This window comes from Trifolium pratense, linkage group LG5, assembly GCF_020283565.1.
Source record: "Trifolium pratense cultivar HEN17-A07 linkage group LG5, ARS_RC_1.1, whole genome shotgun sequence".
Classification (NCBI taxonomy): domain Eukaryota; kingdom Viridiplantae; phylum Streptophyta; class Magnoliopsida; order Fabales; family Fabaceae; genus Trifolium; species Trifolium pratense.
The window spans coordinates 47,668,302-47,690,012 of NC_060063.1; the positions used below are offsets into that span (position 1 = coordinate 47,668,302).

At 33.9% G+C, this 21,711-nt stretch overlaps 5 protein-coding genes across 5 annotated transcripts; 2 read left to right on the forward strand and 3 right to left on the reverse strand.

Annotated features, from left to right (window-relative positions):
- The first annotated feature begins 614 nt into the window (after positions 1-614).
- Positions 615-2,061, forward strand: LOC123883555 (hydroquinone glucosyltransferase-like). The gene has a single exon (XM_045932398.1). The coding sequence runs from the start codon at positions 615-617 to the stop codon at positions 2,031-2,033; it is 1,419 nt and encodes a 472-aa protein (XP_045788354.1). The 3' UTR covers positions 2,034-2,061.
- Positions 2,062-6,196: 4,135 nt separating this feature from the next.
- On the reverse strand, positions 6,197-8,127 carry LOC123886815 (serine/threonine-protein phosphatase 7 long form homolog). The gene is made up of 3 exons (XM_045936098.1): positions 7,463-8,127; positions 7,286-7,376; positions 6,197-7,192 (listed from the first exon to the last, which is right to left on the reverse strand). Exons 1-3 carry the CDS (start codon positions 8,125-8,127, stop codon positions 6,197-6,199), a joined length of 1,752 nt encoding a protein of 583 aa, XP_045792054.1.
- Positions 8,128-8,138: 11 nt separating this feature from the next.
- Positions 8,139-10,384, forward strand: LOC123886816. The gene is made up of 3 exons (XM_045936099.1): positions 8,139-8,157; positions 8,315-9,484; positions 9,573-10,384. Exons 1-3 carry the CDS (start codon positions 8,139-8,141, stop codon positions 10,382-10,384), a joined length of 2,001 nt encoding a protein of 666 aa, XP_045792055.1.
- A 1,489-nt stretch (positions 10,385-11,873) lies between these two features.
- On the reverse strand, positions 11,874-15,204 carry LOC123883557 (probable serine/threonine-protein kinase PBL19). The gene is made up of 4 exons (XM_045932399.1): positions 14,328-15,204; positions 13,452-13,712; positions 13,051-13,173; positions 11,874-12,554 (listed from the first exon to the last, which is right to left on the reverse strand). The coding sequence occupies exons 1-4, from the start codon at positions 14,658-14,660 to the stop codon at positions 12,132-12,134; spliced, it is 1,140 nt and encodes a 379-aa protein (XP_045788355.1). The 5' UTR covers positions 14,661-15,204; the 3' UTR covers positions 11,874-12,131.
- Positions 15,205-16,390: 1,186 nt separating this feature from the next.
- LOC123883558 (novel plant SNARE 11) lies at positions 16,391-20,887 on the reverse strand. Its single transcript, XM_045932400.1, has 10 exons — positions 20,509-20,887; positions 20,328-20,420; positions 19,651-19,744; positions 19,455-19,492; positions 19,252-19,340; positions 18,710-18,789; positions 17,806-17,862; positions 17,615-17,707; positions 17,443-17,517; positions 16,391-16,872 (listed from the first exon to the last, which is right to left on the reverse strand). The coding sequence occupies exons 1-10, from the start codon at positions 20,583-20,585 to the stop codon at positions 16,780-16,782; spliced, it is 789 nt and encodes a 262-aa protein (XP_045788356.1). The 5' UTR covers positions 20,586-20,887; the 3' UTR covers positions 16,391-16,779.
- Between the last annotated feature and the right edge of the window lie 824 nt (positions 20,888-21,711).

Consider the following 21,711-nt stretch of genomic DNA (forward strand, 5'->3'; position numbering starts at 1 on the left):
TCTATAACTGGAGTGCATGTTCTGAGATCCCAAATTTACGGACCAATTCAAGTAGGTTTATTTGAATATGGAAAGCCGGTTTGTATGCACCACCATCATGCATAACGAGGAAACCCATGCAGATTTATTTGGTACATTGTATACCTTTGGTAATTGACATTTTTTGTGTTTAATATATACAATAATAATGAGAAAATGGTTTAAATAACTTCTTATAAAAAGTTAATTTTAAATATTTTATCATTTTTTATGAATTTCTTTGCATAATAAAATTTATAAAAAGCTGAAATTAAAAAGTTATTTTAATTTATAAAAATATCTGTAAAAAACATGAGATGTATATTAAGTTAAAATCACTTTGAAAAATTTCTTTTGAAAAACAAATGTCATTTTTATTAAACTAAAATCTCAAAAATAAATATTTAAGTTACTGATTATCAAAATTACATGAATCCAATATATATAACTTTGGAGAATTATTTATTTCCTCCAATTGAGTGTTTGGGTGTTTATTTCTGTAGTGTCATTTTTACCCGTGTTTGGCACGGGTCCGAATACTAGTTATATAAATAACCAAACCATGTCAAGACTTAGAACCGATCAATTACAACTCCATGGCTCAAACAATAGTAGTAACTTCAATTCCTCAATTTAGCCACCAAAGTTCTATTATTAAGTTCTCCAAGAGACTCATTCATCTCCATAACCAATTCCATGTAACATGCATCTTCCCCACCATTGATGCACCTATCCCAGCCACCCTCAAATTACTTGATTCTCTTCCTTCATCCATAACATGCACTTTCCTTCCTCCAATAAACAAACAAGACTTACCACAAGATGGTCCCTTACAAATCCTTCTCGCCGTTTCTCAATCCATGCCAGCCTTCCGCGACTCGTTGATTTCACTCCGTTCAAGCACACTAGTGGTATCAATTGTTGCTGATTTATTGGTAAGCCAAGCATTAGAAATAGCTAAAGAGTTCAACCTCTTTTCTTTCATATACTTCCCACTTTCGGCCATGGTATCGTCACTACATTTGCATTTGCTTTCACTTCATGAACAAATTTCATGTGAATACATAGATCACACCGAGCCTATTCTCATTCCAGGTTGCGTACCTATCCGTGGCCAAGATCTCCCTTCTGTTTTCTTAATGGATCGGTCTAGTTTAGTTTACGAGTTAGTTCTTCGACATACTAAGAATTTTTCTCTTGCTGATGGTGTATTGGTTAATAGCTTCTTAGAAATGGAGGAAAATACAATGAGAGCCTTAACGCGGAACGACCACAACAACAACAAAACCCAATTAGTTTATTTGGTTGGACCAATCTTACAAACGGGTTTAGAAACCGAGCCAAAAGGGTCTGATTGCGAGAAGTGGTTAGAGAATCAAACACAAAACTCCGTTTTGTATGTTTGCTTTGGAAGTGGAGGCACATTATCTCAGGAACAAATCAATGAACTAGCTTTCGGGTTGGAGTTGAGTGGTGTGAAATTCTTGTGGGTTTTGAGAGAACCTAGTAATTCTAAAAATGTAGATTACCAAAGTGCTTCAAATGATGATGACAACATTTTAAAGTTTTTACCACAAGGATTTTTAGAGAGAACAAAAGAACATGGCTTAGTCGTTCCTTTTTGGGCACCACAAACTCAAATCTTAAGTCACACTTCAATCGGTGGATTTTTAACACATTGCGGTTGGAATTCAATACTTGAGAGCATTATGTTAGGAGTTCCAATGATAACTTGGCCATTGTTTGCCGATCAGAGAATGAATGCTATTTTGTTAATAGAGAGTTTAAAAGTGGGTTTAGAGGTAAAATTTAATGAAAATGGAATTGCTGAAAGAGAGGAAATTTCTAATGTAATTAGAGATTTAATGCTAGGAGAAAAACGAAGTGTGATTCAACAAAAAATTGAAGAGCTTAAAGATGTTGCTAAAGGTGCATTAGGAGAAGATGGGTCATCCACAAGGACACTTTCTCAATTTGTCACTACTCTAATGGAAAGCCATGCATCTCATGAATAAAACATTAAAATATGCTTGTCTTTTACTATTAATATTAAATTAAATGTTCGATGCAGTTTTTTTTTCTTTCCTTTTTGGCGAGTAAATCATCGAATAAGATTTACATGTGTTTCACTTTAATAGAGAGTGAACGTTTGGGAAAAAAAAAAGATATTATAGGGAGTGTGTTGCTAGTACTTTTCATTTCTTCATATGAATGTTGAAATTTTTTTTTTTTTTTTGAGAAAGAAACGTTGGAAATTTTGTTGTTTAGAAAAAAAAATATATATATATTGGACCTGTTTGTTTCAAATTTAAAAAAATAATTTTTTTTTTAAATTTTTGAAAATAGATTTCTAAAACCATTTTTTAAAATATTAAAAGTTTTTTTATATTCATTTTTTCTAAATTGAAACACTAATTTTGACATCATATAACATAAACACATATTATTGAAGATCAAAACATAGTCAAAATCACAATTTTTTCAAAAAGTTGTATTTCCAAAATGATTTTTATGAAAATCGATCTATTTGAAATAACTTCAAAATTAATTGATTTTTCGAAATTTTGACATTCAAAAAAAGTTTCAATAAAATGATCAAATACCTAAAATAACATTTTAAGAATAAAAATTCAAACCAAATTTTCATTTGAAGCTTTTATAAAAAGTTTCTTTGTAAATATTTTTTATACAAAATTATATGTAACACTATAAGAATCTATTTTTAAAAAATGGCTTAATTGCATATTTTGTCCCTTATGTTTATTTTAGGTTTCAATTTGGTCCCTTGTGTTTAAAAAGTTTCAAGTTGGTCCTTTTCATCAACTTTTTGTTTAAATCATCGACTTGTCTAATGAATTTGCGTGCGTGGACAACTTAGGAGAGTACTATGTGAAAGTTTTAGAAGAAATTAACTCAAAATTTAACAAAAAATTAGAAAAAATTAACTCAAATTAAATTTAACGAAAAGGACCAACTTATGTTGAGATCAATAACATAAGGGACCAACTTGAAACTTTTTAAACATAAAGGACCAAATTGAAACCTAAAATAAATATAAAGGACTAAATATGTAATTAAGCCCAAAAAAATCTATAACAAAAAGGCCCATATTTTTGTACTGCATGTTAATTTTCAATGCAACTCACGTCATATTGGGCATTACATTGTTTTTCGGGAGCTTCTAAGATAATTCGAATGTACCGGTACATTAAGTCAATAAATTGATAAGTTAGTGATGGTGGCTCTACAAGTGCACAAAATCGCAACCAAGTAATAAAGTAATAAGTTATCGTTCTCAACAGGGATTGTGTCAAAGTTACCAGTTTTGATTAGGAATTTTATGCAATAAAAGTAAATTAAAGTAAAAGACTTTGCATTCGATTTGTTTAATTGAGTGGGGGTTTTGACAAATAACAGTAAATAGCAATTAAAGTAAAGAGCAATTGTAATAAAGAGTCGAGTTTCAGATGAGAACTGGTGGTTAAGTACTTTCGAATTCCTCCTATATTCCTGCTTGGTAACTGGCGCTATATCTGCTTACTATCGAAGTATTATCTGGAGATTAATTTCTATGAAAGTAAGTCTAGTACGTACAACTATACTTACTTCTATTGTAATCTGTTTAGCCTTCGTTAATTCTTGTCCTTACCTTAACGAGTTCAGCCTTTAATGGGCATCCTTACCATTAGAGCTTCCTAATTTAACAAATTCTCTAGCGTAACCGGTTTCCCTAATATCAGTACAGAATTTAACTACGTGTGATTCTTAATCTCAAACCTAACCGCAGATACTGAATTTAATGGTCTCATATAAGTAGGTTATAGTATCTCTTTGTTTCTGAAGTCTTAGATGTGTCACGATATCCACTTCGACCCTAAGTACTAACAACATATGCGGCCGACCATATATGCTAGTATATAAAACGATAAATACAGATACTAACAGATAATAAATGAATAGCAATTTGTATATAAACTTGGAAAATAACTAGATTACATGTCTCAAGCATTCCTAGGGGAGTTCATCTACTTGACCTAACCCTGATAGGGTTTAGCTACTAAACACCATAACAAAACAATAAGGAAAAGAAAGCATAAAGATTACCCTTATGCCCTCGGAGCACCTGAACCCTCCTTGTCTCCTCCTTAGAGTTCTCCTAACTCTCTTGTGAATATTGAATTGTTCTCAATATTTCTGAATGAATAATAGTGGAGGACGAAGGCTCTATTTATAGTTTTTCAGCTAGGTTTGGGCTTTTTCTGCGCGTCCATCGCACCTATCGTGGTCACGATGACGTGTATTTTTGCCTCATCGTGGCCACGATGGATCATATCGTGGTACGATGGAAGATTTGATCAAGATTTTTTGAGTTCTTTTGCCGTCATCATCGTGGTACGATGGAAAAGATTTGTTGCAGATTTTCTTCAATTTAAACCACCTTCTCATCGCGCCACGTTGGGATCTCATCGTGGGTACGATGGCTGCGCTGTTTATTATGTTTTTGCCCTTTTTGCTGCTTTTTCCACTTTTCTTGCTTCTAGGTCAAGTAACTTCACTTTTCCAGATATTTGCTTGCTTTTGGGCTTCAATTAATATTAAAACTACCCTAAATTACTACTAATAATACCATATAATTGATTGTCATCACAACCCCACACTTAAATTGTTGCTCGTCCTTGTACCAAAAAAAAAAATAATAAATTGTTGCTCGTCCTCGAGGAACGTGCCTGCCAAACAAAATCGTCAGTGAAACAACAGATAACTTAGATGACAGGCAATTCACAACCTTTATATTTTGTCGGCAATGGTACCACCGATCTTCACTACAGCGATCATGCTCAATCAACACTAGGTCCAAAGTAACTTCACTGCGCTGTTTATTACATAGGTACCCATACCCGTACCCGTTACCCGCATTTTTACTAAAAATAAGTTGATCAATTATAAAATATCATATAATTTTAATAGAATTAAAAAAAATTCAAAGATTTTAATATTGGCTAATGAAAATTATAAACAAAATTATTACTAACCTTGTGTTAAAGTTCATATTTATGTTAAATATTCACATTATTTTTATATTATGTTATAAATAAACATTTTTATTAAAAATATGTAATAGTTTGCGGGTAATTACCCATACCCGTACCCAAAATACGAGTTTTTATACGAGTTTTTATCATACTCATTGTAAGTAATTTTTGCAGGTACCCTCTGAATATGGGTCAAATTGTCATCCCTAATACCAGCTGCGTTAAATAATAAATGATTTTCATCCGTGACATAATTAACAGTACCACCGGTTTGATCTATACATTGATGACGAGAGTACTTCCAAATGAATGACATGTGCATTATGTATGCATAATAGTTATTGTACTTGTCGACATGCACGATAAGTTTCATATTTTCAACACCAAATTAATAGACAACTACTACTAGTACCATTCTATTTCATTTTTCTACAAATAAGCCAACCAACCACAATTTAATACCCTGACTACTGTCCTATGTTCTTTTAAAAACCAAATCATAGTAATCAATTCATGAATTTTTTTTCAAACTGCACCTGTCATTAGAGTAATACACCAAAACATCCTACCTGAGGAAAAATTAACCGAAATGCCCTGGTGCTTTTCTGTGAGTGGGACGCGCCATCCAAAGGTTAGTGACCCTAGGAAGGACGCGCCATCCCCACATTAGTGTTCTAATGAAGGACGCGCCATCCACAGCTTAGCGTCCTTAGTTTGTTTTTTTTTTTTTTTCATTTTCGTTTTTGAAGGTAAGTGGGTAGGGTTTTGGAAGGGTTATAAGGGTTTTGAGGGTTAAGGGTTAGGAGGATTTTGAGGGTTAAGGGTTAGATGGGGTTTTGAGGGTTAGGGTTTAGGGTTTTTTTTTTTTTAAAGAAATTATTGAAAAAAATTATACAAAAATTATATTAATTAATATAAACACACTACAGCAAATTTTTTTTTTTTTTGACATTTTGTATTTTTAGGGTTTTTAAGGGTTTTAGTTTTTTTTTTTTATTATATATATTATGTTTCTATTTTACTTGTTTATCAACAAAACAAAAATTAGAAGTAAATAGAAAACAAAAGATTTTGAGGAAAAATCGTATTTAATAATATTTTTTTACAATACAATACAAAAAATTGCAAATTAATTGGAATTTGGACTAATTATCACGACCACGAGCACGACCACGACCACCACCACCACCAACGTCATCGTCACCTAAATGACCTCCAGTACCACATGTAGGAGCATGACGAACACGATCACCTCTTCGAAGTTCTCCTTGATGTTGTTCCACATCGTCTTGTTGATACTGAAAAGATGCAGTAGGATTACTCGAAATTGAGGCATTGAAAAAGTTTGATGTAGATGTGTCGTTGAACAAGGAGGTAAATGGCACACCAGAAAGGTTGTCAAAAATATTAGGATTATTAGGATCATCAAGAGTAATCAACTCATTAATCCATGACGAACCCACAGAGTTTTGAGTGTCGTTGGTATTGTGTTGGGGTGAAGTGAATAGGTTGTTGGGGAAATTTTGTTGGGCCGGTGTGTAGAAATTTTGTTGGGCTGGTGTGTGGAAATTTGGGTCATTAGATGGGTAGAAGTTTTGTTGGTCGTAGAAATTTGTTGTTGGTGGTGAGATGTAGGTTTGATGGTCATAGATTGGGAATTGGGGAGGGGTATAATCTAGGTATGGAGCTGATTGATTTTGTGTTGTGGTTTGCATGGGTGTTTGGTCAGGGTCAGGGGTAAATTCACGGGTTGAGGTAGATGGATTGTTTAGTGTGGGTGGGGGTTTGAAGAAGAACGGATTGAAGGTATTATAATACCACTCAAAATAAGAATTTGGAAGTTTATTTGCATGTGTGCCAGTTATCACCTTAGTGTGACGATTATTCCAATCGTCGATAAAACTTTCATATTCAACATCCCATCTATCTTTTGCTCCTCCACGCCTAGTTTGCTTGTGATATTTTGACATGTTTTCTGCTGGGCGCAATCTAGTTTGTTTGATTCCAAACTGGAGTTTAACTCGGTCGGTTTGGTGGTACTCCAAAATTTCAAAACATATTAGGTACGTGGTTGCAGACCAACAATGAGTGTCCTCCTCTATAGCATTAAGTGCTATGTCTTGATAAGGCCTCCAAATAAACTGCAAGTATAAAAAATGATTAAGATATTTGAAAGTGCATTATGAAAGTATAAATAAACTGCAAGTATGATGGATAAAAAAATGAATTGTTACGTCATCTCTAGTCATTTCATCGAGCCTACTCCTCATTGAAACTACATCGTGTGCTGGATTTCCACCATATTTTGTGCCACGAGATAGTACTCTGAAAAGAATTTATTAACATGATTAGTAATATATAATTTAAGTAGACATGTTTAAATATTTGAAAATAATATAGTTTATACTTACTCGAGTGCATAAGGACCATCACCTACTTCAAGTATTCTTATACGTGAGAAACACTTAATTCGAAATCGTGCCCATGCTTGAAGTAGGAAGCCGCACCCAGATATTGAGTTCGTCTTCTTCGCCTTGGTACTTGTGTCCGCCGCGACACATAATCCTCTGTATAATGTTGCCAAGCATGCCGATCCCCAACTATACTTGCTAACAGTATTCGGATCACTTAATAGTGGTAAGTACTTAACACTGACACGACTACCAGTTGAATCAGGCATTAAAAAACATCCAATGAACATCAGGAGATAAATCCTAAAATATTGGAGTCGTTCTTCACCCGTTGTTTCAAATGGCATATCATGAATCTTCCTTTTTAACCATGTCAGATTGATACTATTACCATCTCGAGGAACGTCATTTTCATCTTGAATTCCAATTAAGTGACCGTATTCTTGGAGTATGTTATTTGAGGTGCTTCCGGTAACGACCTCGCCATTTATTTTTAAACTGAGTAACATTGAAACATCTTCCAATGTTATAGTGCATTCACCGGAAGGAAGATGAAAAGTATGTGTCTCGGGTCTCCACCTTTCAACCAAAGCGGTGCAAAGGTGTTGGTCTGATACACAATGCTTGATTTTGACGATTTCACCAAAACCAGCGTCTTCTAACATTGGAATCAATGATGGAGGAGCTGGTTCAAAGTTGTGGGTGCGCAATCTTAACCCGTTGGATTTGTTCTACATTTTACCAACAAATGTAAAAATTAGTAATGTGAAAATAAATTAAATAGATAAACGTACCATCAACACGAAGCCTCACAATTTTACTCACAACCATCATCCTCATATCACCATGAAGGAGAAGAGGAAGACGAAGATGACATCGTAAATGGAGTAATTGTCGGTGAGGAAAGCGAGAATGAAGAAGAATATGTTGCACAAGCATTCGGTGACGTTGAAGATGAAGACGTTGACGACCACCCCATGTATAATCCACCACCCCACATGCTTACCTTGGATGCAAGCATTGATGAACGTACCGAAGTTCTGCGATCAATGAATCCGAGACTTCCAGTAGATCAAGGGATTGAGGTGGGAATGCAATTTCATACCAAAGCAGATTGTGTGAGTGCAATAAGAACGTACCATATTAAACAATCTCGGGATTATAAGGTAAAACAGTCCGACAAAGAAAGGTATGTCATTCAATGTAAGCAACCTGCATGTAAATTCAGTTTGAGAGCATCTGAGAGAACAAATGGTCGTTGGGTAATTGGTGTTATAAAAAATGAGCACACATGCATATCTTTGGGTTTGACACAAGATCACCACAAACTTAATTCTACTATGATAAGTGAAAGCATTGCCTCACTCTTGCACAAAGACCTATCAATTAAAGTGAAAACTATAATTGCACACATAAGGGATAAGTTCAATTACACTGTCACGTACCGAAAGGCATGGATAGCAAAAAATAAGGCCATCGAAAACATGTTTGGGAGCTGGGTGGACTCATATCATGCTCTTCCGCAGTGGTTGATGACAATGCAACATTATCTTCCAAATGTCGTCACAATATTAGAGACCCTACCGGCAGACACTCCTGATGATGTGACCTTCCATCGTCTGTTTTGGTCTTTTGAACCACTTATTAAAGGTTTTGCATATTGTAAACCAATTGTGCAGGTTGATGGAACATGGTTATATGGGAAGTATAAAGGGACATTGTTGCTAGCTGTTGCACAAGACGGAAATGACCATATATTTCCAGTCGCTTTTGCAATTGTGGAAGGTGAAACAAAGGAAGCTTGGAACTTCTTTTTAAAAAATTTGAGAACATATGTCACTCCACAACAACATCTTTGTGTGATTTCAGATAGACATCCATCCATTAAAAGTGCTTATGATAATCCTGCAAATGGTTGGAATGATCCTACCTGCAGACATGTGTACTGCATCAGACACATTGCCCAAAACTTCATGCGAAAGTTCAACAATAAAAAGCTTCGCAAGTTGGTTGTTAACATGGGTAACTATCTGCAAGTCACTACAACTTTTCTATAATTTCAACGATACATTTTTTTTATGCTGTTTTATTAATTGCTCTTCTTATATAGGATTTGCAGTAAATCAACCTTTGCACAGATACTACCGCAGCAAAATTGCTGCGCAGAACACTAATGCAATAGGGTGGCTTGATAATATCCCCATAGCGAAGTGGACGCAAGCATTCGATGAAGGTCGTCGGTGGGGTCATATGACAACCAACCTTGCTGAGTCGATGAACAACGTGTTTAAGGGTATTCGCAATGAACCCATCACAGCTTTGGTCCAATCAACGTTCTATAAGTGTGTCGTACTGTTTCAAAGAAGAGCCACTGAATCAGCAGCTGTGTTGCAATCTGGACAACAATATTCAGAAGCTTGTCAGAAACGGATTAAAGAAGCAATGCATAAAGCAAACTCACATCAAGTCATTGCTTTTGATCGACTCAATCAAACTTTCAGGGTAATGGAAACTGTCAATCACAACGAGGGTCGACCAATGGGTCGATTTCTGCTCAAGTTGGGTGAAAGCTGCTGTGATTGTGGAGAATTTCAAGCTTTACATTTGCCTTGTTCGCATGTTATCGCTGCATGCTCCCATGCTGCACAAGCTTATCAAGTTCATATACATGACGTGTACAAAGCTGCAAGTGTATTTTGTGTATACAATAACACCTTCCCGGGAATTCAAGACCAATCATATTGGCCCCAATATTATGGCCGTCGACTTTGCCCCGACCCAGCAATGAAAAGATGTAAGAGAGGTCGTCCGAAAAGTACGCGCATTAGGACGGAAATGGACGACGAGATCGAAACTTTGAATAAGTGTGCGTTATGTAGGGTGCCGGGCCATGATCGTAGGAATTGTCCAAATTCCAATTAATTTCCAATTTTTTTGTATTGTATTGTAAAAAATAATATTAAATATTATTATTGCACGATTTTGTTTTGTTGATAAACAAGTAAAATAGAAACATAATATATATAATAAAAATAAAAAAAACTAAAACCCTTAAAAACCCTAAAAATACAAAATGTCAAAAAAAAAAAAATTTGTTGTAGTGTGTTTATATTAATTAATATAATTTTTGTATAATTTTTTTCAATAATTTCTTTAAAAAAAAAAAAACCCTAAACCCTAACCCTCAAAACCCCCCATCTAACCCTTAACCCTCAAAACCCTCCTAACCCTTAACCTCAAAACCCTTCTAACCCTTCCAAAACCCTACCCCTTACCTTCAAAAACGAAAATGAAAAAAAAAAAAAAACCAACTCAGGACGCCGCCTTGGGGATGGCGCGTCCTTCACAAGGACGCTGACCTCCCAATGGCGCGTCCTTCATAGTGTCACCAACCTATGGATGGCGCGTCCCACTCACAGAAAAACACTAGGGTATTTCGGTTAATTTTTCCTCAGATAGGATGTTTTGGTGTATTTAATATTTGACAGGTGCAGTTTGAAAAAAAATTCATCAATTCATTAGATCTAAAATGTTAAAAATTCCTCTCATATTCAATGGTCCTTGTACCATGAAACGACCATAGAGTTTTGTCCCTTTTTAATATTTTTCGTTGATTCAAGTTTAATTATCTTAAATACTATATATTATAACATAGTTATATATCAAATCTCAATATTAAGAGTGTATTGAATTGAGCTTTTCTTTTTTATTTCTTTTTTTACTTTTACCACCAGTTTAATCTAGTTCGGGAATCAGTTCTGGCATCAAGTGATTGCAGTCCCTACCGATCGCAGTTGTAGGGATTGATTTGTGGTACTTCCTACCAAATTCAACGTCAATCACCACTGAACCAACTAACGATTTGTGAATTGAGATTTTTTAAAATGCTACTCTGCATAAATAAATAAATAAATAAATAAATAAAAAGTATTGTACATTCTTTTTTGGTACAAACTCTTTCACATTTTTTAAAAATAATGTTAGAATTTAAAGATTTGTAGGATTATTTTAAAATACTTCTATAATTAAGATTTTCTTTTAATAACTAATTCATAAGATTCAAAATCGCAAAAATCAGTAAAAAAGAATGATGATGAAATAATAAGGTTGAATAAAAGAAAGAAGAACAACATCATTTTCTCCATATATTCAAAGACATTTTCAAAGAATGCATAGAGGATGTTAATAATTCACTTTTATTTTGAGATCATTGCCATAATATGCAATATCTTATAGATTATATCGCCCACTGGTATTTTAAAAACCTCAAATGTCAATGCAATATTTTATAGATTATATCGCGCCCTGGCGTTTTATAAACTTAAAACGCCAATGCATTTAGGCATTTACATCTCTTTAGAAGGTGACAATATCATTCACAATCATGAGTCATGACACTCTTATACCAATATTGAATTGACCTTGTGCACTTCCAATTCCAAGTAATGACTATTTGTATAAATATAACATTAAGCTCTAATGGTTGACAAAGTATAAGAAACAACAATGGACCAAACTAACAAGAAACTTCAAACCACAGAAAAGAAAAATCATCCAAACCCCCACTCTGACTTCAAAGATTGACCAGAATGCTTCTAATTCAACTCATCATTAACTGATATATGTTCCCTGGTCCTAAAAATTTATATAAAAAAAAGAATTCTAAGTTCTATTTACTTCTCTGAACCAATTTAGACCGAGACGATTCAGCATTATCGTGAGGAGTGTTTGACATTTCTGAATATTCCAATGCTTGTTTCAACCCTTCCACTATCTGATTCATAGTTGGTCTATCTTCTGGATTCTTCTTCAAGCAACTATCAGCTATCTTTGCTATTTTGCGAGCTGCAGCGATCGGATATTGGTTCCTAAGTCGCTGGTCCATAATTATGCTGAATCTGTTACTGTCAGCAGGATACTGTTTAACCCAATCTAGTAGTTTCTGTTCAGCTGTTGGACGATTTCTTTCTAATGATCGTCTTCCTGTGAGGATTTCGTAGAGTACGACCCCAAAACTCCACATGTCACTCTGGACTTTGAGATGACCTGTTTCAATATACTCCGGCGCGGCATATCCTTGTGTCCCAACTACCTGATACCAAAAGAATATTTCGATTCAATTCACGTGAAAACTCATAAACATAATTTTGTTTTTGCCTTTAGATGAATGGAAATCTAAGTAATGTTGGTTAAATCATGAATTGAGGGACCGTACCCATGATATGGTTTAGGGCCTTAGGCCCAGTTTGGATAAACAACTTAATTAAACGCTTAATATATAAGTTTTGATGTGTAATCTATTTCTATAACAAACGATAAAATAAAGTCAAATTGTTTTGTTTTCAAAATGTCATGTTAGTAGTTTGTCAACCTGAAGAACATGTGTAAATAAACTAAGAACAACTTATGAACATGCATGTCTTAAGTAGTTTCTACTATAAACTCTTCAAAGCAGTCACAAATAAATACGTCAGTAAATAAGCTCAAATGAAATAAGTCAATTCAAGAGGGTTCCAATTCCAAGTCATAAACGAACTTTATGAATGGTGCATAATGAGGAAAAACATGTTTAATAAATATAAACCTACCGCAGTAGATACATGAGTCTGATCCCCTTGTGGCCCTTCCCTTGCAAGACCAAAATCTGAGAGCTTCGGGTGGAAATCCTCATCCAATAGGACATTTGAAGATTTGAAATCTCGGTAGATCACCTTCCAAACATACCGATAAAAAAAATTATCAACCAAAGCAGTTATTCAATTAATACAATTTGCAATCAGAACCTTGACAAACATCTGCATTGTACACATGAAAAATTAGCATATCCTAGCTAGTAAAATTTCTGACAAATCTGTTTTAGAAATCCGCATCATTATCATGAACGGTCCAACTCAGAAATAACGATCGTTGATGAGAAACAAACACGTGAATATTAAATCTACATTGGAAAATGTTATGGCAGCAAATTTCATCACTTTGAGGTACCTACCTGTATCTCCAATCCCTCATGTAGATAAGCTAATCCTTCAGCAGCACCAAGCATGATTTCCAATCTTGTTTTCCATGGAAGGGTTGGTAAAGTTTTACTAAAAAGGTGATTTTCCAAGCTTCTGTTTGGCATGAACTCATACACCAATAGCCGTTGGATTCCTCTTTCTCCGTCTACAGAGCAATATCCCAAAAGCTTAACCAAATTTGGGTGATTAACAATGCTGAGAAATTGAACTTCTGCAAGCCATTCTTTATGACCCTTTTACAAGAAAAGAAAAAACAACTATAAATGGAGCTATAATTGTAAAGTACAACACAAGTATTTGGATAATTCAGTGGCAAACAAGTAATAACAATGCCAATGATATGATATAATTCTAGATTATTCAAGCCATTTTCTAAAAAAAATTATATGATTCTTAGAACTTTCACAAGTATAAGGATAACATAACAGCAACCACATAAGGATAAAATTAAGGGTAACATAACATGTCTGCACAGCAAATAATTTGTCCATTGTACCTAAAGTATTAGTACTATATAGGTCCAAACGTGAAGTATAATCAAACACAAAAACTATTAACCACTACTAATTAAATCAATCATAGACACGTGAAGAAATTATCAACTCCACAACCACAAGGGTCCAAATTTCAATAATAGCTCCTTCAATTATTACATAGCAAAACTATGAAGCACAAACACAGACACAACACCGGCACCTAGATACCGGTAAATAATTTAAGAAAATAGAAGTAATTACATCTGTCAATGCCATGTTGGACACCAGACACGTCTTCAAACCGATGTGTTGGTGTACTACATACATAGGAGCAAAATCATGAAAGCAAGAAACAGTTACAATAATCAATACCTGAAATCCACGAGTGTTAAGCCTTTTGATAGCAACTATAATTGGATCACCTTGTCCATTTGGTGGCAAAATTGATCCTTTATAAACACTTCCAAAACCTCCTTCACCAATCTTGAGCATCCTATTGAAACCATTGGTAGCATCTCTAAGTTCATGAAGAGTGAAAACTCTAAAACTATGTTCTTTTTCTCTGTACAAATCCTTCACACTTCTGGGAGAAGATATAGAGCCAGTTGAGTTTGTTGCACGGTTGAAAGCAGGATTCTTGTTCTTCTTCTTGTTCTGCAATTCTGGGGCGGATTTGGATTTTTCTTTGAAGAAGAAACACTTCATTTTGTGATCATCAAGGTGATAAATTGAAGTGATTGAAATGAATTATATATTTGATGAATGTTTAGTGGGAAAAAGAGAAAAGGGTAAAGTTGAAAAGAGATGAAAGATATGAGAAAAAAAGTGGAAAAGAGAAGAAAAAAGTGGAAAATGAATATGAATTGTAAGGAATGGGAACAGTGAGAAGTGGTTGAGGAAGATAACATGAGAGAGAGATAGATAGATAGCGCGTTTGATCAGCTAAAAAACATGGATTTTACTAGACAACTTTTGTTCCTCACTAACTACGGTACATTTTTTGTTCACAGTACAACTATAAAAAATATGAAAATATTCATTTTATTTTCGAATATAAAATTATTATCGCCATATATCTATGCGGTACTGTTTTGTCATGTCTTGTGTTGTTCCGTAGTCCTTGCTGTTTTACGAATGAAACCCACCCGAAAAGATAAAGACAGGAGTGTGAGAGCGCGTTAAGGACGTAACGTAAGTGAAGAAGAGAAGGAAGAAGAATAAAGACCTTTCAAACCTTAACCTTTGAATTGAATTAGGACATAGAAATTATTTCAATTTAGTTGTCACTAATTTGGACGCATGCGGTCCCATAATTAGGCTCTGTTGTTTTTATTAGGTCATAATAAAACACGAACAAACTAAATTGAAGGACGTAAGTTAACTAATAAAAATATAAAGGAAGTAATCAATTTGTAAGCATGAGATCAACTATGTGACAAATATCAAAATTGTTAGGCTGTGTGGTGTTTAAGATTTTAGTAACATTTGATGAATATGCTGCAAATACCAATAGATTGAATTCACACACATATTTTTAAATAAATGAAAAAATGGCACACAGAATGATTTAATATATTTAAAAATGAGGCATAAATCATGGATGGATATAAAAACATGACACGTGGATATAAAAACATGACACACTCATGAATTTTCCCACACAAGAGAATCCACTAAGATTGTCACATAATGGTGGTGACTTGGTGAAATTTAGATTTCCAGCAGTTGAGAAATCATACCATTTGAATTGTAATATTTGAGTCAAAATGTGTTATTGAAATGTAGAGCTGTAAAAAGGGCCTTAAGGGGTCGGCCCTTTAAGGGGCGGACCCACTTATTCCTGATTATTAATTTTATTTAAATTTTAAACAATTTTTCTAGTGTCGTGAACTTATTCTCTTTTTCTTCAATCAGCACTGTCCACGATCGGCACCCTAAAAAAACTGTGTTTAAAATTTAAATAAAATTAATAATCAGGAATAAGTGGGTCCGCCCCTTAAAAAGCCGGCCCCTTAAGGCTCTTTTTACAGCTCTATTGAAATGAGTGACAAGGAACATGGATTGACATTTGCTACTATAAAAAAAGCAGTGTTAAATCACAGTCATTAAACAGTTTAGATTAATACAGTTTTAAAATTGATATAAACGATCTCAGCCACACATTTTTTTATCAGACGGTCATGATATAAAACAGTGTGTATTTCTATCGCATCAAATCATGTTCGAAACTGTGGTAGTAGTAGATGTCATGCATGGCCAACACTAACATTGGTCAATGGTCACCTTAACAAAGGATACGATTGACTCCTACCAGCTAGCTATACAACCTGCCTCAACTTCGGTTATAGATTTAGGTCAAAACTAAAATATTCGTAAGTAAATCATCAAATTATATTATAATAATTGATATATTATATTTTTTTAAGAACGATACATAAATAATAAATAAAAGCCGTTGTATATTACAAGATTGACAACAATACAATCAATAAACAATCTGAGAGGGCTCATTTGTTTAGCTTTCCCTATGATTCGACAGATAAATATCTGGAACAAAATTTGTTCAGTTCATGAAAAATAATCAAACGTACAAGCTTAGATGAATGTTCTATCATACTTCGGGTCAACCAATCAATCCACTATTATATAACAACACGAAAATTAGCAACATTTGTTTCGAGCAACAGCTGCGTCCATTGTCATCACCATCAAACCAAAGAGCACGAAATCAAAATGAGCTCCTCACAATGTTCGTTTTAATCCTTTTATGTCCCCAAAGCAATTGTCACTTGTCTAAGTTCATCACAATCTTCACTTTAAATCATCAACTGTGATTCCAAAGCAATCTTCTATTGTTCATGACCGGAGGAGCTAATCCTGGAATGTCGCGAATGTCCTTGTTTTCTGGATGCACAAGCTGAAATTTTGAAAGATAGTAGTGCATTAAGTCAAATTTGAGCATTGTCAAAGGATTTAATCAGTAATAATAAGGGCGTCAACATATTCATACACAACAAAAGTTTTACAAGGTAGAAACCAAGGTGGTAAAAATGGCATTTATACACAATAAATCAAGAGATCTTGATCTTGACCTTCTGTTGACAACCTCAACAACACCAAATAGAATTTGAAATGTAATTTTGTTTGTTGTACTTACAAATATCATGATCTAAGAGAAATTTTCAACATAATAATTAATAAATGCATACATAAACTAAAAGCTATAAATCTAATATGTAAAAGGCCATCAAAAGCTATGCATTGCGGATACTTGGGGATGGGAGTTCTTTTTCATGGTTAATCAGTAAATATAATCAATATATTATATGCTTCATAAGCAACATAATGCCTCCACGTGTTATTTATCAAGCAATTTCTACCATAAGTAAGCAAGGCGTCTAGGCACCAGTAAACTCACTTTGAAACACATCAACAACAGAGGGTTTTGCTGAATTGAACCGTAAGTTAGAAAGTAAACTTCTCTTACCTTCACAATAATGATAGCAATTACTCCAATGACGATAAGGAAAAGTAATGTCATAATACACTTGTCAGTAGCAACCTGTTACAAAAATACCAGCAAGTTTATCAATGAACGATTCATAAAGTAGGTTAGCAAATATACTGAACAAAATGATTTGGATTCTGTAGAAATTGACCTGCCTACCGATTTCCTTGACCAGTTTAGATGCTTTCTTTATAGAGAAATGGATAGAATCTAGCTCATTGACAACTCTGCTCATTTGTTCCGTCTAAAAAACAAAGAGATTAAAGCCCTTAGTTCCCGTGTCAAATTCAATATTTTTTATATGATTATTTTGTGGTGCAAGTCTATGCATAAGATTCATACCTGAGCCTTAAGAGCTGCTGCAGTCTCAGTACCAACATTTATTGTGTCTTGAACAATCTGTTAATGCAGAAGCATTCATGGAAATAAACTTTCTGTCAGCAAATTAACAGAATTTGAGTATCCGGAATATTTAAATCCAACAGCATTCAGTATTTTTAAGTTCTCTTTCGCAACTTCTTCTGTCCGTCAAACTTCCAAAGGAGACGGGACAGGGAGTTCAATATAAAATGCACATATTTTCTACATGAATCCAAGGAGGTGCGTGGATAACTACTTTGCTACACGCAATCTAGGAGCTAGAGTGTACTGTGTCATGTAAAATCCTCTGAAAGACAAAAACTGGTGTTTCCTTTGAAAATAAAATATAGAAATATTCCGTCTCCATCCCCTCACTTTTTTATTCTTAGTTCACTGATTTCATGATTTAGCAATACCCTATAGAGCAGACAGAGAGGATAATGTGGAAATGCATAATTAAGTTTATTTAAGCTTGTAAATGAATAAAAGCAAGGTTGGGAAGGTGTTGTTTCAGTAGCATAATGTTAGATCAATATAAACACAACAAACTTAGAAGTATTCATTAATTTAAGTGAGGAGGAACATGTTGTGAAAGAGATAGCTAAATTCTCATAAGATATTTATGGAAGTAAAATGACGAGAAGGTGCTAAATAAACAATAAACAATAGGACACAACCAAGACAACAGTTATACAAAAAAGAAAGACCGTACGGTCCCAATTACTTGAAGGTCAGATTCACTACCAGAAATTAAATTGTGTTCTAAAAACCATATATTTTCTTAATCGACTGCTAATGAAAGTACAGCAAGCATAATATGCGGAGCTAAGCTATTTAGGACAAATAATATACTATAGCATATTATAAATTCAAGGTATAAACCGACCCTTTTCCCCCTTTCAATGGCTTGATCTGTGTCATCCATCATCCGATTCCCTTGATCCATTAGCTGTTCATTTGTCATTGCTGTAATACATCATAAATGCTCCAAATTAACTAAAAGGGTAAACATATTATTAAGCATGCATGTTGAATTTCAAGTAATGTATATGTTACACATCAAAGTGCACCTAGACTATCTCCCACTCATACAGTCACATTTTTCTATGTATGCTTCCTCCTATATTGCACCAATATTTGCTAAACATAGGTAATGTCACAATACAAATGCAAAATGAATACAACCATGAGTCATATAAATAAAGCATAACAAGAAGGTAGTAGAAGCACAGGCCTTTGTCTAAAAGCTGACTAACTGGCAAATGTATTCGTTGACAAAACATAAAGAGTGCTCAATCAATAATGTCACACCTATAGAAATAAAATGATCATGGACTTTTTTTTACTGCTGAAAACATGTTGTGATGCACTGATGCATGATTATCATAAATGACCAGATAAGCGATATGAAGAAGCCAGAACACTTACAGGAAGCTAGCAAGACATTTTCTTCTGTGTAACCTTCACTGGGTCCCTCAAAGAGTTCAATTCGCTTATTCTCAATATTTGAAGCATATCTGCATTGCCATAAAACACAGGCACTTAAATATTGATGTTATCAAGGTATGCATTACGCTCAAGCAAGAGCAGAATGAGACATTCTTAGGAAGAAAATTGATGTTCTCACTTACTGTTTCTTCAAAGCAACATATGAATTCAACTCTTTGATCTGCCACAAAAATGCAAAATCATGTTAGTAACAGGATGAATGCCATTTATAATTTACAGACACCAACAAACCTAAAAAACAAAGAAGTAGAAAAATTAAGGTGTCAAAATAGAACGGTATTATCATCATATGTTAATATCCAGAGCTAAACATCTTACCATTGACTGCTTTTTCTCATTCAAAAATTTGGTAGTTTTACTGTCAAAACGATCCTCCAAGGCTTTGACTTCTTTATCGAAATCTTTAATAAGCCTGAAGACACAGATCAAACAATATACACACTAAAGGGTAAGCAAACAGCCAAACCTCAGATCTTAAATCAAGGTAATTCATGATGAAGACTCCAGTGTGCTTCCAATGCCAAAATGGAATCAATCAACCAACCTTTTCAAAGTATTGAATACCGGTTATTTGTGTTTGGTTCCACTTTTAAAGGAGACAAAATTAATTGTAGAAGAGTATAATTGATTTTGACATATATGGATGTTTAAGCTAGAATTAGAAGTTTTTGCCTCTACAATTGACTTCTAACTTATGTATCCAATTCCAAACATAAATCATTTTACATTTAACTCACTTTTAGCCAGAATCAATCTTGTATAATCAATTAAATTAAAATCAATTTTCGCCGCTCATAACCAAACACGCAACTATCAAAATCGCATTCATATGTCTTGTTAATAATATTTTAACACATTTTCAACACAGATCTAGAAATTGCAAACAACTCTTAACTCTAGCCAATAATATGAACAAAATCAAGCTCACATTGTCACATAAAATCCAAACATTTCAATCACAATTTCACAAACAACAAAGGAAAGAGGAAAATCACCCTTTAGCCTCTCGCATTTTCTCCGTGAGATCTTCCAATTGCCGGCTCTGTCTACTCGAATCCTTAATCTTCTCCAGCTTCTGAAATCCATTTCTACACAAAAACAACAACGATTCAAAAAAAAATGACACAAGAATCAACAATTGAAAATGCAAAACGACGTAGAAATTTAGATCATTACGATAGAGCGCGGAAATTGTCGGCGACGCGTCCGTCGATCTCCGCCAGATCCTCGCTGATCGCCGACAACTGATCCATTTTCAACGGTGGCTACAATGCAACACGATCTACCTCAACCTTCAGATTCCGCACCAATGGCGAGATCTGAATGAGGATTATAAGGATTTGTTTGGATGAAGATTTTATAATGCAGAATAGATTATGTAATGTTGATTAATTTTTCTGTTTTGAGATTTTGATTTTGCAAGGAAAATAGATTACACTGTATTGTATTGTTGTGTTTCTTCTCTCTCGTGAATCGTGATTATTATTATTTTTTTCAGAAATTTTGTTTTTTTAGTATTTTTTGTTCTAGCTTCAAAAAAATGTATTTTTGGTTCTAAACGAATTTGGCCGTTTAATTTAAACGACTATACAAAATGGGTGATGGTTTTGTGATTTTTTTTTTTTTTTAACCAAATGTATCTTCGAGGTGAGTGAGATTCGTTTAATGGATAAATATTTTTCAACAAATTCTTCTCTATGCACGTCAGTCGGAGATTGAACCCAAGATTAAATAATTAATGAACTCAAATATCTACAACTTGAGTCACACTACGATGGAAATTTTTTGTTACAGTCCATTTGGGAAAAAATGCAGCAACAAAAAATAGTATAAATGATTCAAAAAATAAATAAAATTATTTTGGCACCAAGAAAAAATAAATACTTTTTTATAAATGACATGACAAAGACACTAAAATTCACACTTACAAAAGTGAAATTTTAGATTTAAATTTGAAAAAAGTGTTCGGCTTGTCAATTTACTAGTAGCAAGTTATCATTTATCGAGAAAGAAAAATCAAGATAACAAAATGCATAGAAAATTTTGTATCATATAGAGAGAGATTAGGTCTAATGCGATGTTGAAGCCTAGAACTGCGTTGGAGTGTGCACCACTAAGAATACATTGTCGAGTAAATTGTCATTTTAAAACTTAAAATTATAAATGCCTAATAAATATAGATTTTAAATTTACGAAATATCAAATTATTCTCCTATATTGTTTAACATCAATCAAAATGCTTCATCCGTCGATTATATCTTTCAAAGACGATGATGTGTGTCACCTTAAGTGACATTGTGACTTGTTCAAGTTTGAAGTCATGTCACAACGACACTACATTGACTATCTAAGTTTTTAACCAACACAAGATGAAATTTA

Bases quoted from the DNA above. Each gene is read 5' to 3' on its own strand.
- LOC123883555 (XM_045932398.1), top strand. From the start codon at position 615: ATGGCTCAAACAATAGTAGTAACTTCAATTCCTCAATTTAGCCACCAA.
- LOC123886815 (XM_045936098.1), bottom strand. From the start codon at position 8,127: ATGTTAGAAGACGCTGGTTTTGGTGAAATCGTCAAAATCAAGCATTGT. The intron at 7,377-7,462 runs GTAAGTATAAAC...AATTCTTTTCAG, and splicing joins GATGGTCCTTATGCACTCGA to AGTACTATCTCGTGGCACAA. The intron at 7,193-7,285 runs GTAACAATTCAT...TTATACTTGCAG, and splicing joins ATGAAATGACTAGAGATGAC to TTTATTTGGAGGCCTTATCA.
- LOC123886816 (XM_045936099.1), top strand. The intron at 9,485-9,572 runs GTAACTATCTGC...CTTCTTATATAG, and splicing joins CAAGTTGGTTGTTAACATGG to GATTTGCAGTAAATCAACCT.
- LOC123883557 (XM_045932399.1), bottom strand. From the start codon at position 14,660: ATGAAGTGTTTCTTCTTCAAAGAAAAATCCAAATCCGCCCCAGAATTG. The intron at 13,713-14,327 runs GTATTGATTATT...TTCTTGTAAAAG, and splicing joins TTAACACTCGTGGATTTCAG to GGTCATAAAGAATGGCTTGC. The intron at 12,555-13,050 runs GTAGGTTTATAT...TTTTGGTATCAG, and splicing joins AGACTCATGTATCTACTGCG to GTAGTTGGGACACAAGGATA.
- LOC123883558 (XM_045932400.1), bottom strand. From the start codon at position 20,585: ATGGATCAGTTGTCGGCGATCAGCGAGGATCTGGCGGAGATCGACGGA. The intron at 19,745-20,327 runs GTGATTTTCCTC...CTGTGTCTTCAG, and splicing joins AAAATGCGAGAGGCTAAAGG to GCTTATTAAAGATTTCGATA. The intron at 17,518-17,614 runs GTCAATTTCTAC...TTTTTGTAACAG, and splicing joins TCAAGGAAATCGGTAGGCAG to GTTGCTACTGACAAGTGTAT.